This window comes from Conger conger, chromosome 10, assembly GCF_963514075.1.
Source record: "Conger conger chromosome 10, fConCon1.1, whole genome shotgun sequence".
Classification (NCBI taxonomy): Eukaryota; Metazoa; Chordata; class Actinopteri; order Anguilliformes; family Congridae; genus Conger; species Conger conger.
In genome coordinates, this window is record NC_083769.1 from 3,295,251 (window position 1) to 3,313,673 (window position 18,423).

The 18,423-nt window shown below is 43.7% G+C and overlaps 1 protein-coding gene across 1 annotated transcript in view; it reads right to left on the reverse strand.

Moving 5' to 3' along the window:
• The window catches only part of LOC133138578 (deleted in malignant brain tumors 1 protein-like), a gene marked incomplete at its 5' end in the record, with an annotated part of 212,986 nt that overhangs the window by 74,807 nt on the left and 119,756 nt on the right, over positions 1-18,423 (reverse strand). The window contains 2 exons of the mRNA XM_061257458.1: positions 12,473-12,790; positions 14,209-14,522. Coding sequence (XP_061113442.1) covers positions 12,473-12,790; positions 14,209-14,522 — 632 coding nt within the window. The remainder of the gene's footprint in view (positions 1-12,472; positions 12,791-14,208; positions 14,523-18,423) is intronic.

The following is an 18,423-nucleotide window of genomic DNA, read 5'->3' on the forward strand; positions in this document are numbered from 1 at the left end:
CCTGGAGACTCCATAGTTCTGCAGAGCGACATCAACACTCGTGTGGGCAATGACGGAGAAACCTGGAAGGGGATGATTGGGAGGAATGGCCTGCCCGATCTTAACCCGAGTGGTGTTTTGTTATTGGACTTCTGTGCTGGTCATGGATTGTCGATAACAAACACCATTTTCGAGCATAGGGTAGCTCATAAGTGTACTTGGTACCAGAGCACCTTTGGCCAAAGATCGATGATCGACTTTGTGGTCGTATCATCAGACCTGCGGCTGTATGTCTTGGACACTCGGGTGAAGAGAGGAGCAGAGCTGTCAACTGATCACCACCTGGTGGTGAGTTGGATCAAGTGGCCGGGGAGGCTGCCGGACAGACCCGGTAAACCCAAACGTGTAGTGAGGGTGAACTGGGAACGTCTGGCGGAGGCCCCCGTCCATGAGGTCTTCAACTCCCACCTCCGGAGGAACTTCTCATGCATCCCGGGAGAGGCTGGGGACATGGAGTCCGAGTGGGCCATGTTCAAAGCCTCCATTACAGAGGCGGCAAGCAGGAGCTGTGGCCAGAAGGTCATCGGTGCCTGTCGGGCGGCAACCCAAGAACCAGCTGGTGGACACCAGCGGTGAGGGACGCCGTCAAACTGAAGAAGGAGGCCTTTCAGGCTTGGCTGGCCCGGGGGTCCCCTGAAGCAGCAGACAGGTACCGGGTGGCCAGAAGGGCTGCGGCTTCGGCAGTCGCTGAAGCAAAAACCCGGGTATGGGAGGAGTTTGGGGAGGCTATGGAGAAGGACTTTCGGTTGGCCTCGAGGAAGTTCTGGCAAACCATCCGACGACTCAGACAGGGAAAGCAGGGCTTGTCTCAGGCTGTTTTCAGCAGGGGAGGAGAACTGCTGACCCGGACTGGGGATGTTGTTGGGCGGTGGAAGGAGCACTTCGAGGAGCTCCTGAACCTGAACAACACGTCCTCTGTGGAAGAGGCAGAGCCCGAAGACTCAGGGCAGTCTGCACCTATGTTCCTGGTGGAAGTTGCTGAGGTAGTCAAAAAGCTCCTCAGCGGCAAGTCGCCAGGTGTGGATGAGATTCGCCCTGAAATGCTGAAGGCTCAGGACATTGTTGGGCTGTCTTGGCTGACACGCCTCTTCAGTGTCATGTGGAGGTTGGGTACAGTACCTGCAGAGTGGCAGACCGGGGTGGTGGTCCCCATTTTCAAGAAGGGGGACTGGAGGGTGTGCTCCAATTATCGGGGTATCACACTCCTCAGCCTCCCGGGAAAGCTTACTCTAGGGTGCTGGAAAGGAGGCTCTGACCGATGGTCGAACCTGGCATTCAGGAGGAGCAATGTGGCTTCCGTCCTGGTCATGGAACAGTGGACCAGCTCTTTACCTTGGCGGGGTTGCTGGCGGGGTCATGGGAGTTTGCCCATCCAGTCCACATGTGCTTTGTGGACTTGGGGAAGGCTTTCGACCGTGTCCCCCAGGGAACCCTGTGGGGGGTACTGCGGGAGTATGGGGTACCGGGGCCGCTGTTACAAGCCATCCGGTCCCTGTATAACCAAAGTGAGAGCTGTGTCTGCATCCTCGGCACAAAGTTAAGCACGTTTCCAGTGGGTGTTGGACAAGGTTGCCCTTTGTCACTGGTCCTGTTTGTGATATTCATGGACAGGATCTCAAGGCGCAGCCGAGGTGAGGAGAGTGTCCAGTTTGGTGACCTCAGAATTGCGTCTCTGCTTTTTGCGGATGACGTTGTTCTACTGGCTTCATCAGACCGTGACCTTCAGCATGCACTGGAGCGGTTTGCAACCGAGTGTGAAGCGGCTGGGATGAGAGTCAGCACCTCCAAGTCTGAGGCCATGGTTCTCTGCCAGAAAACGGTGGATTGCTCCCTCCAGGTTGGGAACGAGTCATTGCCCCACGTGAAGGAGTTCAAGTATCTCGGGGTCTTGTTCACGAGTGAGGGTAGAAGGGAGCGTGAGATCGACAGGCGGATCGGTGCAGCGTCAGCAGTAATGCAGACGTTGCACCGGACCGTTGTGGTGAAGAGGGAGCTGAGCCGGAAAGCGAAGCTCTCAATTTACCGGTCGATCTACGTCCCAGCCCTCACCTATGGTCACGAGTTTTGGGTAGTGACCGAAAGAACGAGATCACGTATACAAGCGGCCGAAATGAGCTTCCTCCGTAGGGTGGCCGGGCTCAGCCTTAGAGATAGGATGAGGAGCTCGGACATCCGGAGGGAGCTCGGCGTAGAGTCGCTGCTCCTTCGCGTCGAAAGGAGCCAATTGAGGTGGTTGGGCATCTGATCAGGATGCCTCCTGGGCGCCTCCCTTTGGAGGTTTTCCGGGCACGTCCAACTGGGCGGAGACCCCGAGGTAGACCCAGAACCCGCTGGAGAGATTATGTATCTCTCCTGGCCTGGGAAAGCCTCGGGATCCCCCAGGAGGAGCTGGAATGCGTTACTGGGGAGAGGGACGCCTTGAATACCCAGCTTAGTTTACTGCCACCGCGACCTGACTCCGGATAAGTGGCTGATAATGGATGGATGGATGGATGGATAGTTGTACCTGTTTTTTTATTCTTAGAGAGATTCTTTCGGCTACAAATATTTTTGTACAGTTTCCTTCCATTCTTTAGTTGTTGGTATCTTAGTTGTTAACCAATTTCTGGTTATTTATTTTAGGATTGCAATTCTTATAGTTCTAAACAAATATATATATATTTTATTCACACCCCCTACTTCCAAACCGAGTCTGTTCTATTCGGTATGAATTCCAGATCTGAGGATATTTCTCTTAATAAAATTTGATCTTCCTTTAAACCAGCACACTTTCCCCCAGACTTTCAATGTGTTAATAACCCAATTATTGTTCAATGTTTTACTATTATATATTTTCCTATCATAAAATGTTTTTCAACCAAACACCCATCCCACTAATCTCAATTTCCCTCCATTTAATCTGTGAGCGGTCGTCCATCCATATGCTAATTGTGCTGTATTATAATATGTTTCTAGATCCGGAAATCCTAGTCCTCCCTTTTCCTTTGGAAGTTTTGTATAGTTTCTTTGTATCCTTGGTTTCTGCCCATTCCACACATAATCCATTAGCATTATATCCCACTGTTTAAACAAACTTTGTGGAATGGGTATAGGCAGTGACTGAAATAAGAACAAAAAATGTGCTAATATGTTCATGCTCAATTTTTTCAAATAAGGAAAAGCTAGTTTCCCCATGGTAAACCCATCACTACTCATTTTAGAGTTTTTAATATGCATTGGAATTTCATGCTCTTCTATTGACTCTATAAGGCTATTATTTTGTTCTATTGTTACTTTTGGTACATTGATTTTCTCATCATGTTCCCGTCTTTTGAGCTATATAACTTTTCATAATAATTAGCAAATTGTGCAGCTATTTTTTATTTTCTAGTTACAGGTTGTTTTGTTTTTGAGTCCTTCAAACTTTAAATGTGGGCTTTACCCTGTTGTTTTTTAAGCCTATATGCCAAGATCTTTACAGCTCTTAGTCCTGTTCATAAGTATTCTGTCTAGCAAAAATTAAGGATTTTTCTATCTCTTCTCTGAGAAGTTTGTTTAGTATTGTTCTCGCCACCTTAAAGTGTATTTCCATCTCCACCACTTTTATGATTTTTCTCCAACTCTTCCATTTCATTTTCAAGTTTTTTTTTTTTTTCCTGTCTTTGTTTTTTCCCGTATGAGAAGTAGGATATTATTTCTCCTCTCAATACCACTTTTGTACATTCTCATAAAATCATAGGGTTAACATCAGGTGTCTCATTATTATGTTGGCAAACATTTAATGTTTCTTTAACTTTCTTCTTAAATACTCTTTCCAGTAATAATGAGCTGTTAAATCTCTTACGTGATCGACCTTTAACTCCCCCTAGTTCAACCATCATATATACGGGAGCATGGTCTGAAAGAAGCACCTGTCCTATTTTAATTCAGGTCCCTCTTCTGGTGGATTATATATATTCATTAATGTTATATATTCCTTCTCAATTTTACCAATTAGCATTACCGATCGCCCCTCCTTATGAATAACACTACTTTCCAGTTCAAACTGTGCTCAAATACTTGTGCTCTGGCTAATTTAGAAAGTTTCTTGTAGAAACACTATATCACCTTTATCCCTACTAATTTGTTGTAGTATCTTTTTTCTTTTTATTGGATGGTTCAGTTGTCGTGAGCCACGGACCCCTTGCCGAGCTCAGACCTCACGTTCCCACGAGCAGTACCTCACCATGAGGTGTCTCAGGGAAGAACTCAAGTACTCCGAACGTCCTGGAGCCCTGGTAAGTTCTACTGAACTTCCAGCCCAGTCTCGAAGTGAAGGGTGTGATGCAAATCTGGTATTCGATGTCCTGTATTCAATGTATTCCTCTAAAGAATCTTTATCACATATGATTATAGTAAGATATACTTTATTATAATCAAAATAATAGAGTTATACAGATTACAGTGTAAATATCATCTTTTCAGTTTGCTGATCACATGCAAGTTACATATACCCCTTTAGCTCTTTCTAATTTACCTTTCCACCATGATGTTTAAAAGTCAAGGTACATCCCTCAAATACCCATCATCCTCTTTGGCCTTTACCTTATCTTATGGCTCCCCCTTCACGGAGATAAAAGCTACTGAACTTCCATTAATACAATGGGTACGAACACCCCTAAAGTCTACTTATATACTTATATCGTATATAGTATCTTACTAAAAAATAAAAGACATAAAAATGAAAGGAAACGTATAATGTATTACTTCTATGTACTACTTTTCCTACTTTTACAAGTAATATAGATTATAATTACCACCCATGTCCTAAATATAGTCATCTTGTTTTCCACGGGATTTGATCCCTCCTCCTTACTGTTGATGAGCTCTTTGAACAGCTGCATTGGTTTGGGAATCTGGGGCAGGATCAGGACCCAGACTTGCGAAAGACGTGACTTTGCACTTCGTACTTCTCCTGCCTGTTGTATGGGATGTGCACTGGTATGTCTTCGAACACGTCGGGGGTTTTGCAGTGCAGCCGCAGCATATGCCTCTCCTCACTGACACTGAGGTTAGGGGGGGAGGCTTCAGATTCTTGCGTGGGTCCAGCAGGAAGGTGTTCTGTAGCATGGAGGAACCCCGTGTCCCGTCTGTTGGCCTCCAGGTGCAGTTCACGGCTCCAAGCATGACGTAAAAGCCCTTTAACTCTTTCACCAGCTTTTCTGTATGATGAGGGATGCGCATGAACACCTCTTCGACATCAGTCCCGCTGCCACAACTCTTGGGCTAAGTCCGCACCGCGTACATCACTCTGTTCTCCATATCCAGATCCTGGAGTGGCGCGCAGAGGGAGCGCGCCACTCCAGCTTGACTACAGCTGTCTTGCGTTGCTCTCTCTTCAACAGCCGTTAGATATCTTCTGAAGCAAAATTCTAAGATCCTATCCTAAGGTCTAAAAGCTTATTCCTTATATATCTTTTTTGCATACAAAAGTGTACCTTTTTGATAAGAAATGTCCCCAATATTTCAAGCGGGAAGACATTTATCTCTTATGCAACTTGTTTTTTAGTGACCATATTCATCACTTCTGTTTTTCCCACTGTAATTTTCTCATACCTCAAAATAAATTTCCCCAATACTTTATCTCATGTGCCCCTCCGGTTGGGAATTTCCACCATCTTAAAAAACACTAGCTCTTATGTAATTTTTAATGAACCCATTCATCACTGGTATTTGTCTCCCTGTCATAATCTCTCCTTGGACTCTCTCCAAACTTTGACTTCATACAAGCCAGAAGTTAGTGCCCTCCACCATCTCAACACACTCTTCAGGTGCCCCTCTCCGCGGCGCCTTAAGGGATCTACAAAGGACATCCAGCCAATAGCTGAGTGTAAATCATCCTCCAACTCTTCTATCGTCAGTCCTTTGAATCTATCCGATAAATTATTTGTGCTATAATCAGGAAGGCCCTTGAAGCCTCTTAATATTCTTTCGGTATTGACATCCCTTCCGTTTTCCTTTTTTTTTTTGCTTTAGCCAGGCATTGTGCCCCTCCCCTGTAGGGTTGGGGTATTTTCAGTCAGAACTTTAACCTTGTTCCTTAAAACCCTAAATCTAAGTCCCCCGACTTTAGACTCCTCTACTGACAAGTATGGCTGCTCATTATCTCTGAACCACATATTTTTCTTCTTACGGGCGTTCTTACTACCACCTCGATGGCGTGTGCGAGGGGTTAACAATGCATTCCTTCCTAACCCATCCCCCGTCAATCTCTCATCAGGGGGGCCTAGGGCCGGGTCCTCGACACAGTCCCTTTATGTTGTATGAGATGAATTGTAGATTACTCATCATAAGCATTTTAAATAATTAAAAACATTAGATACATCCAAGTAAAATTGTGCAACATCCTGAAAAAAGTTTTTTTATTTAAAAATAAAAAACTAAGAAATCATGTGACATAAGTATTCACAGCCTTTGCCATGAAGCTCAAAATTGAGCTCAGGTGCATCCTGTTTCCACTGATCAACCTTGAGATGTTTCTACAGCTTAATTGGAGTCCACCTGTGGTAAATTCAGTTGATTGGACATGATTTGGAAAGGCACACACCTGTCTATATAGGGTCCCACAGTTGACAGTGCATGTCGGAGCACAAATCAAGCATGAAGTCAAAGGAATTGTCTCGAGGCACAAATCTGGGGAAGGGTACAGAAAAATTTCTGCTGCTTTGAAGGTCCCAATGGCCTCCATCATCCGTAAATGGAAGAAGTTCGGAACCACCAGGACTCTTCTTAGAGCTGGGCGCCAGTCTAAACCGAGCAATTGGGGGAGAAGGGCCTTAGTCAGGGAGGTGACCAAGAACCCGATGGTCACTCTGTCAGAGAGAGTAGAACCTTCCAGAAGGACAACGATCTCTGCAGCAATCCACCAATGAGGCCTGTATGGTAGAGTGGCCAGACAGAATTGAGGGAAAGATGAATGCAGCAATGTACAGAGACATCCTGAATGAAAACCTGCTCCAGAGCGCTCTTGACCTCAGACTAGGGTGACGGTTCATCTTTCAGCAGGACAACGACCCTAAGCACACAGCCAAGATATCAAAGGAGTGGCTTCAGGACAACTCTGTGAATGTCCTTGAGTGGCCCAGCCAGAGCCCAGACTTGAATCCGATTGAACATCTCTGGAGAGATCTGAAAATGGCTATGCACCGATGCTCCCCATCCAACCTGATGCAGCTTGAGAGGTGCTGCAAAGAGGATGTGCCAAGCTGGCATCATATTCAAAAAGACTTGAGGCTGTAATTGCTGCCAAAGGTGCATCAACAAAGTATTGAGCAAAGGCTGTGAATACTTATGTACATGTGATTTCTTAGTTTTTTATTTTCAATAAATTTGCAAAAATTAAAAAACTTCTTTCATGTTGTCAGTATGGGGTGTTGTGTGTAGAATTTAGAGGAAAAAAATTAATTTATTCCATTTTGGAATAACAAAATGTGGGACAAGTGAAGCCCTGTGAATACTTTCCGGATGCACTGTATATATATATATAAATACATAGGTATAAATATACATATAAATACACAGGTATATATACAAATATACATACATACATACATAGGTATACATACATATATATACATACATAAGTATATATACATACATACATATATATACATACATACATAGGTATATATACATATATACATACATACATAGGTATATATACATACATACATACATATATATACATACATAGGTATATATACATACATACATATATATACATACATAGGTATATATACATATATACACATACGTATATATACATATATGCATACATATACATACATATATACATACATATATACATATATACATACCGTAAATCCTCAAATTGTGGCCAGGGTCTTTTATTTACTTAGGCTGCACAAAGCACAGGTCTTTATTTGTTGCAGGCTTGTATTCGAGGCAGGCTTTTATTTCTTATTAGGCTTCTGTTGTAGAATTTTATTCTCAAGGATCTTTTTTTCCTAAAGTGCGTTTTATTGTGAGACATACGTTTCGTTTGGAGCAGCATACTGGTAGGCTATCAAAATATTTTCGCTTTGGTTTGGGATTTAATTGACTCTTGGACTGTTTGATTCTATTGCTAAATGTTGGGACTGATGGGCACTGAAATCTGGGGGGTATTTGATGGTTCACTGTTAAGCTTTATGTAGATTTCCACCCGTCTGTTTATTGAGAGCCAAGGCAGCCGCTTTCATTCATTCATTGAATGTGCGCGGTGCTGGAAATACATGGAAACCTTATTGCGTAGCCAAGTAGCCTAAATTGAGTTTGCCTGATTTACTTTTTATTGAATTCGGAGGCTGGAATGCCTTGCGGCAACAATTGTGTTTAAATGTGTACTGCTTCAGCCGTTGGCACGCTACTCAGAAGGGGGCGGCAAGCGACTGGTAGCTTGAGAGCAACGTGTTGGAGACCCATGGTGTAGGACAACGACTTTTCATTGGCAACAGTATTAAACCAACCAACAATATAAAATATTAAGAAGAGCTCTTTTATTTCATTGAGTTAAATCGAAACAATGTCTTCTAGTGCTCATGGACTGATAGCCCTACTGGTAGGCAATATTATCCCGACTTGTATTTGGGGGCCGGCCTTTATTTGTCCGAATCGACCACGCCCCTGGCTATTATCTGAGGCCCAGCTTCAAATAGAATCCCGGACACAATTTGAGGATTTACTGTATATACATACAAATAAATACATACATATACACATATATACATATATACATACATACATACATATACACATAGGCCAGTGCAATGATTGCCACAGAGCCGTGACCTCACCCACCAGCCCAGCCTCTCATTTCTCCCGACCACCATCTGTTTTCCATCCATCAGTGCTCAGCAGCTCGTCCATGTTCGATTTAATTGGTAAATCAATATCCTTTAGGGCCATAGAACAATGTGCTCGGACAATTTCTAAATCTTCCATTATTCCATTAAATTTTTGCTTGATCAAGTTCTCAATAAAAAACGTGGTGTTTTCTCCCTCACGCCCCTCTTTAATCCCATGAAGTCTAATGTTCTCTCTGTGACTTCCACATTCTAAGTCTTCACATTTCTTCAGTAGATCACTTTGCGTTTGCAACAGGTGTGTCATTACTTTCGTCAGCCTCATGTCTTGGTTTTCACAAATCGGGTCTCTGCTTCGTCCAGCCTTCCTTAAACTCAGCCCAGGTCTGCTTTGATTTCTTCCATTTCTTCTTTCAATTCTTCAAAATGTCTTGTCATTTCTGTTTGAAATTTCTGTTCGGGAGTCTTATTTCAAGTAGAATTTTGTCCATTTGAGTCTGCTTTTTTTGCCATGAATTCAGCGTCTTTGTTCTTTCACTCTGTTTGTTCCATTTGTTCAGCCAGTTGGGAACTGCGAATATCAATTGCTTTAATTGTTCTGTTGCTTGTAGATTGTTACAAAGATCTATTTTGCATGCACTAAATTCTTAGCAGGTCATGTTTATTTAGTTATTTAAAAAACTTTGTTTAAAGTAACGGGGATAGAGCGCAGTTCAAGGTATGTCTGCTGCCTGATATGAAAAAAAAATGGTTACGAAATTTTGGTTTACAAACAGTTTTTCAGGAAAGTAACCCCTTTGTAAATCAAGGTATACCTGTATGAACGCAACAATCATTTGAGATGTTGACGTTTCAATGACATGGGAGCAGAGTGGATGAGGTTAAACTTCATACACATCACATAACCTGTGAAAAACATGTAAGGGTTCAGCAAATGCAACACGTAATGCTCCTTCACCAGACAAAATAAGCCCATGAAGGCTGCGTGATGCAGCACCAAGCGTACTGTATATTGTTTCTCATACCTTGGTTTTCTTTCTCTAGCCAGTCCAAATAGATTTGACCTTGCCCTAGAAGATTGTTTATTTTTTGTATATAGGCCCAAATTGTTTAATTCCATACCCTAAGCAACACAATCCTCAGCAGCCACCCACTTATTTCAGAGACCCCATCCTTACCGCCATGGAAATGCAGTGTAACATGCAAACGCGCAGGCCAAACCTATGTGAAACTAAGGTTAATTTTACTGTAGCATAGGTTTTCAAGAGAATCTGTATTTGGTATTAAATTTTGTATTTTGACCATGCAACCCTGTATGATAATAAATCCATCCAGGATATTGCTGGTGCATTTGACAACTTCCTCACCAGATAACCTCGGACAGGTGGACACATTTTAAGTTATGTTTCAAGTTCAGTGTTCCTTTTCTCTGAAGACCCTTTTAGCAATTAAAAGGCTATTTGAAGTGAAATGTATAATGAGACAAACATTCTGGCGACTCATCGCAGAACTCACTATTTGCAAGATCCATATGATAAACATTTTTTCATGCCTGATGGCAAGAACAAACCAAGCAAGCTAGACAAAACGGAACAGTATATAGCCTAGCTTTAGTATGTATCTATGCTCACAGTTGTCTGTTGTACTGCTTACATGGCAATCATTTTTTGAAATATGACTTTTAAATTGTGCTGAGTTTGTAGCCTACATTACACACGCCACAGCACATGAAATTGATGCTGTTAGACCAGTCACATCTGTTGCCTTGAGTAGCTAGAGTCGAGAGGTCACCTAGGCTACTCAAGCGATCTGTATCTAGCAACAAAAGAAAAATAAAGGTTTAACAACATAATAAAACAGCTTATTTTTGAGCTTCATATTATGTTGAATTCATAAAGAGCGCAGGCTGCCTTTCTTGCCCTCGGCCTGATGACGAGGTCTCATCGGGGTTTCAAGATGCGCTATATTTTCACAAACTTCTGAGTAGGACAGGGTGTGATTTTGGATAGGCTGTCCAACAGGGACTCCCGGAACTACCGAGAGAGGTGGAATGTCTGGCATATGTATGCTCAACTTGAGGTGAGAAAATATTCTGTTTGATTGCACATGAATGGAATCAAGATTTGTACATTCAAGTATCATACATTCAAGCATCAATTTGACCTGGGAAGAGCTTCATGATTCTTTCCAGGTCAAACAATGTCACTATGACAATTTCATCTTTACTCTAAGTAAAATGCACAATCCCTCCCACCCCTGTAATGAAGAATGCATTGACTCACTGCTTGACATGGAAGATGCTGTGGGTTGGGTGATGGCTGGACTGTCTGTGAAGGAAGCAGATAGAGCGTATTAGTTGACCACTGGTGGAAGTCATTTTGGACAGCAGTGCAATGCATGCAATCATGTAGATACAGGTCAGGAGCTTTACTTAATGTTCACATCAAAAAATGTGATCTAAGTTACTTTGACAGTGCGATGATTGTTGTTGGCAGACAGGGTGGTTTCAGTATCTCAGAAACTGCTGCTGATCTCCTGGAACTTTCATGGACATTAGTCTCTAGAGTTTGCTAAGAATGGTGCAAAGAAAAGGTCTCTGGAGGGTGACATCACTGCATATTATGCATGGAGATCCATTCATCCATCCATTATCTGAACCTGCTTATCCTGAACAGGGTCGCAGGGGGGGCTGGAGCCTATCCCAGCATACATTGGGCGAAAGGCAGGAATACACCCTGGACAGGTTGCCAGTCCATCGCAGGGCACACACACCATTTACTCACACACTCATACTCACAGGCAATTTAGACTCTCCAATCAGCCTAAACTGCATGCCTTTGGACTGTGAGAGGAAACCGGAGTACCCAGAGGAAACCCACACAAACACGGGGAGAACATGCAAACTGATAGGCATGACAGAGAGGCCCCGGCCGACAGGGAATTCAAACCCAGGACCCCCTTGCTGTGAGGCGGCAGTGCAACCCACTGCACCAATGGATGAAGATGCACTTTACAAACCACTACACATCCACTAACACACCTCATGCATGGGGGCAGTGTGGAGCTTGTCTCCACGGAAAACGGGTAAAAGGGTAGTTGGGTCAGAGAGGTGGCAGGTGGAGACTGTTGTGAGCACGGAAGACGCCGTCATGGAGAAACGGGTGTTCGCTCCCACCTCCCTGATTTTGTTTGGTGTTTCTAGTGAACACAATAAAATTGAACCAAACTCAACCTTTTAACAAAAATAAATAAATTGCACACCAACAAGAAGACAGCGAGGGTTGGCTGAAGCTGGAGGCACTGTGGGGAGCTAGGACGGTGTTTCCCCAGGTGGAGGTAAGCCCACCTCTCAGTGCTACACCTCTCCACATAGATTTGTATATACTGACTTCCACATTAATAGATACACTACTTACAGTAAGTTACCACCGAAGTCAGCCAGATAAATCAGCATAACACCAAAAAACCTGAAAGTAGCTGTGTTTCTATCTTTGGTTACGGCTGTAACACTGCACAAGCCAGTTACTTCAGGTGTATATAAAAAATGCTGGCAGGTGGTGAGAGACTTTTGAATAAAAAATATCTGGAAGAAAAACATGAACTCTACCTACCAGAGCAGGTGACCCCGGCGTCTTCATGGTGTCCGCAGTTGTGGTTTCCCCATCCACTGTGGCTACACTGGTACAGAGACACTTCAGAACCAGAACATCTCAGGTCATCCAGTGTGATTGGACCGCTACCTTCCCCAAAGTGGGCTGATACATAGGCATCTAGAGCCACCCCACAGTCTAGCTGTCTGCAGACCACATGGGCATCGTTCAGACCCCACTCGTCATCACACACTGTCCCCCACTGTCCTGCGTAGTACACCTCCACCCTTCCAGAGCAGCGGTCAGTGCCGTCGACCAAGCGCAGTGAGAAGGAGCTGCCTGCAGTGGACACACATTAAAGAGAGCCCATGATAAAAAGAGACCATATAGCAGTTTTCATATAACTACTGCACACACCACTGTACCTTAATTTCAGAACATATCCCAGATATGTGAGCCTCAGCCATTAACACCTTTACATATTTTCAACAAAGCAGAAAAAGAGGCTTCAGACAAAAACTCTCAGATAAGCAAACCCTTCCCAGTTTCATTCTGGGATGAACAGTCATGAAATTGAACTATTGTGTTAAATATTCATGCATTTTCATTGCAACTCATATATCTCAGACAACTTCAGAACTAATTAACTTCACTTTCTACTGTGAATGGCATATGCATGTTCAACTTTTGGTGAGAATATATTCAGTTTGATTGCACGCAAATGGAGTCGAGACTCGGGAACAATATGTAAAAAAATTAATTTGACCTGGGAACTGCTTCAAGTTCATAGTTACATTTAGAGCATATTCACAATCCCCTCCCACCCTGTCATGAAGACTGCATTGACTCACTGTTGGACATGGAAGATGCTGTGGGTTGGGTGATGGCTGGGCTGTCTGTAAAGGAAGCACATATAGCTTATTAGTGTCCCACTAGCAAAAGTCATTTGGACTTAAATAATGGAACGACAGATTTTTTTTACCAAAAAATATTCTTTCATTTTAGTTCCCTTGAGCATAGCAGTCTCAGGCTGCATGCACTTTGAAAATTGTTCAAAACAAAGAATTAAATGTAACTAAAAGAATTGAGTAATATGCACATGTAGTCTTCGGAGGGATGACATCACTGCATAATATAGATGTAGATGCACTCTAACATATTTCAATAATTTTATTTCAGATTTTTCCCTTTTTCTCCCAATTTGGAAGCCAATTCTTAAAGCCTTCTCATCTCATGCTCATGACCGTGATTTCAAGGCATCCGAGGTGCTTATTGTGCAGCTAACCCTTCCATGTCCCTCCCTCTGGAGCAGCGAGCCAATTATTCCGCTCCACGTGTGCCGGCCAAACTTGACTTTTGGCAGGACCGGGAGTAACCGCAAGTCCGGTTACATACAAATTGTATGTATCATACAAATTACATACAAATTGTATATAACCGCATATTGAGAAATTGTATGTAACCGCAAGTCCGCTGCAGCTTAGCTTGCTGTGCCACCGCGGATTGATTCACTGTCGGATGTGTAAGATGCTGTAGAAGGGTGGAGTTCAATGCTTTAGAGTGACTTCAGGTATATTTTCTAAATTGCAAAACCATTGAAGTTTATGCTGGCAAGTGGTGAGATACCTTGAATACAGAGGAATACAGAAAATGGTAAATGATAGAAAGATATATTCAGTTAAATGTGAATGCAGTCATGGAAATCAACAAATATTAAAAATTCAGATGTCACAAAAAAATTGTGCAGGGATTCCTACCAGAGCAGGTGACCCCGGCGTCTTCATGGTGTCCGCAGTTGTGGTTTCCCCACCCACGGTGGCTACACTGGTACAGAGCCTCTTCAGAACCAGAACATCCAAGATCATCCAGCATGATTGGGCCACTACCTTCCCCAAAGTGGGCTGATGTATGGGATTCGACTGCCACCCCACAGTCTAGCTGTCTGCAGACCACATGGGCATCGTTCAGACCCCAGCCGTCATCACACACTGTCCCCCACTGTCCTGCGTAGTACACCTCCACCCTTCCAGAGCAGCGGTCAGTGCCGTTGACCAAGCGCAGTGAGAAGGAGCTGCCTGCAGTGGACACACATTAAAGAGAGCCCATGTTAAAAAGATACCAGATAGCAGTTTTCATACAACTAATGCACACACCAAAACATCCACTGTACCTTCATTTCATACAATAGCCCAGATATGTGAGTCTCAGCCATTAACCCATTCAGTGTCGCAGGCGATGAAAGTCAACAGAAATGCAAACGCTCTTGGGTGCCGAGGGCGAAGGTTTATCAAAACTTGCTGAAAGTTTTTATGCATATTGACATTTTACTCACAATTTTAATGCTACCTGAGGGAAATTAGGCTCACTAATGACATGCTCTGGCAATGACGTGACTGCTTCGACCTTCTGCTCCTCCATCCTCACTCCCTCTGGGCTGAACTGGTAACCAAAGAAGGAGATGGATGGAACTGGCACTTCTCAGCCTTGACATACAGCTGGTTGTTCAGGAGATGTCTGAGGATGGTTCGGATGTATTTGATGTGTTCCTCCAAGGTGGCAATGTGGATCAGGATGTCATCAATATACCCTTTTTTTCATCCGTTTATTTTTTGACACACAAATTCAAACTACCAGCAAACTAAAAGTAGCTTTCCACTATGCGGTATCTACAGTGGTGTGAAAAAGTGTTTGCCCCCTTCCTGATTTCTTATTTCTTTGCATGTTTGTCACACTTAAATGTTTCAGATCATCAAACAAATTTAAATATTAGTCAAAGACAACACAAGTAAACACAAAATGCAGTTTTTAAATGAAGGTTTTTATTACTAAGGGAGAAAAAAAATCCAAACCTACATGACCCTGTGTGAAAAAGTGATTGCCCCCCCTGTTAAAACAACTTAACTGTGGTTTATCAAACCTGAGTTCAATTTCTCTAGTCACACCCAGGCCTGATTACTGCCATACCTGTTCTCAATCAAGAAATCACTTAAATAGGACCTGCCTGACAAAGTGAAGTTGACCAAATGATCCTCAAAAGCTGGACATCATGCCAAGATCTAAAGAAATTCAGGAACAAATGAGAAAGAAAGTAATTGAGATCTATCAGTCTGGAAAAGGTTATAAAGCCATTTCTAAAGCTTTGGGACTCCAGCGAACCACAGTGAGAGCCATTATCCACAAATGGCAAAAACATGGAACAGTGGTGAACCTTCCCAGGAGTGGCCGACCAAAATTACCCCAAGAGCGCAGTGACGACTCATCCAAGAGGTCACAAAAGACCCCACAACAACATCCAAAGAACTGCAGGCCTCACTTGCCTCAGTTAAGGTCAGTGTTCATGACATAAGAAAGAGACTGGCTTGCATGGCAGAGTTCCAAGACGAAAACCACTGCTGAGCAAAAAGAACATTATGGCTCGTCTCAATTTTGCCAGAAAACATCTTGATGATCCCCAAGACTTTTGGGAAAATACTCTGTGGTCTGACTGATGGGTCATCAGTGATCTTTGTGTTGTCAACCACATGAATTGAGGCCATTATTTCGTCAAAGCGATTTCTCCGCATTGCACCTGAAATGCTTTCATTGTGCACATCACTGTCACTTGAGCAGTACATGTGTCTTCTTGGAACAGAGCTGTACCCACTTGTGATAAGGATCCCATAAAAGGTAAGGAGCTCATCCATACTCAGATTCAGTTGCTTGCCCTTGGTCTGGGTTGAGTAGAGATTGGACATTTCAATGGTCATTTCTCTTAGGGTGGGTGGGTACATTAGAAGGAAAACATCCATTGGGTTGGGGCAGCTTTGTTTTACACATTCTGCAGCATTCGGGCTGTATACTATGTGTTTTGGAATAACAGCAGTGGTTGGCCTCTTTGAACGTTTGAACACTCTATCTTTATTTTTGACCACCTTCAGCTTTTCCCTTGGCTCTTCTGGCTGGCCCTTCTGGCGGCTAGAGGCTCTTGGGTCTTCTGGCTGGCCCTTCTGGTGGCTAGAGGCTCTTGGGTCTTCTGGCTGGCCCCTCTGGTAGCTAGAGGCTCTTGGGTCTTCTGGCTGGCCCCTCTGGTACTAGAGGCTCTTGGGTCTTCTGGCTGGCCCCTCTGGTAGCTAGAGGCTCTTGGGTCTTCTGGCTGGCCCCTCTGGTAGCTAGAGGCTCTTGGCTCTTCTGGCTGGCCCCTCTGGTAGCTAGAGGCTCTTGGGTCTTCTGGCTGGCCCTTCTGGCGGCTAGAGGCTCTTGGGTCTTCAGGCTGGCCCCTCTGGTAGCTAGAGGCTCTTGGCTCTTCTGGCTGGCCCCTCTGGCGGCTAGAGGCTCTTGGCTCTTCTGGCTGGCCCCTCTGGTAGCTAGAGGCTCTTGGCTCTTCTGGCTGGCCCCTCTGGTAGCTAGAGGCTCTTGGCTCTTCTGGCTGGCCCCGCAGGTGGCTAGAGGCTCTTGGGTCTTCTGGCTGGCCCCTCTGGTAGCTAGAGGCTCTTGGCTCTTCTGGCTGGCCCCTCTGGTAGCTAGAGGCTCTTGGCTCTTCTGGCTGGCCCCGCTTGTGGCTAGAGGCTCTTGGCTCTTCTGGCTGGCCCCTCTGGTGGCTAGAAGCTTGTAGTTCGTCATTGTTATGGAGGAGGGTAGGGGAGCAATGGTGGTGGGTGGGGGAGGGGGGAGGGTGAGGGGTAGGGGGTGTGGTGAAGGGGAGGTCATCTTCATTGGCAATGTTATTCCACTCATGATCTGTGTGCATAACTTCAGCATGCGCATTCAACAGCCTGGCTGGCAAATGGCCTGCATCCCCCCCATAGTCCCCATCTGACCCATCACTATTGCAATCACTGAGGACTGCATCTTTCTCATTTTGAGGGATAACTGCAATATTGCATGCCTTGTCTGGGAAGTCCTCTCGATCCAACAATTCCAGGATTTCAGACATAGTTAAACTAAGAGAAAGAACACAGTAGAAAGTTGGGTAGTACAATAACTACGGTATGTATATGTATAATTATGTGTATACCAAGAGACACTGTGTTATCCCACCAGTCACTATTGTTGCCGTTGACATTTGTACTCATTCTGTGACCACACTGAACAAAATTGAGAAAATTAAAATACACATATCAATACTAGACACCTCAATCACGATGTCTACCAAAAATCTTATCCCTATCTTGATGTTAACATACTTTACTAACCTTTTCTTTGAGAGGTTTGCTGCCATCCTCTTATCATGGTGTAAACAGGAAGTGAACAGCTCTGGTCATGTGACAAATTACAGTGAACATGTGACACTGCACACATTTCATTGTGACCCTTTATTCTTTCAATATTTGTTGGAACTGCATTGATACATCATTCAGTGAGTCTTATGACTGAAAAAGTTTTTTTCGGTCACTATTGTGACCGGTGGGATTAAATGGGTTAATAATAAAAACCTTCATTTAAAAACTGCATTTTGTGTTCACTTGTGTTGTCTTTGAATAATATTTCAATTTGTTTGATGATCTGAAACATTTAAGTGTGACAAACATACAAAAAAAAAAAAAGAAATCAGGAAGGGGGCAAACACTTTTTCACACCACTGTACATAAAAATAAATAAAGCAATACATTATCATTAGCCTATTTATCCATTGGATATTGAATATTCCCTGCTTTCAGCGCACAATTTACCATGTTAATCTCACAACCACGAGTGTCCCGCGTCATATGAAATACGTTGGCAAAAAAATGTATATATCAAATTGTATAGACCTGTATTGGCATAAATGTAAAATCATTAGACCAGTCGCCTATGGTAAAAAAGACTGAGTGTTATCATATTATATCAGGCAAATATTGCACTCGCAACGGAGTGCACAACCCCGTCTGTAAGTTCTTACCAGATTTACAGATTTCATGCCAATCAAGTCTGTCAGGCAGAAGCCATGGAGATGAAAGCATGAAGAATTCTTATTTTAACCGATGCATTTTTTTAAAAATTATGCTACAGGGATT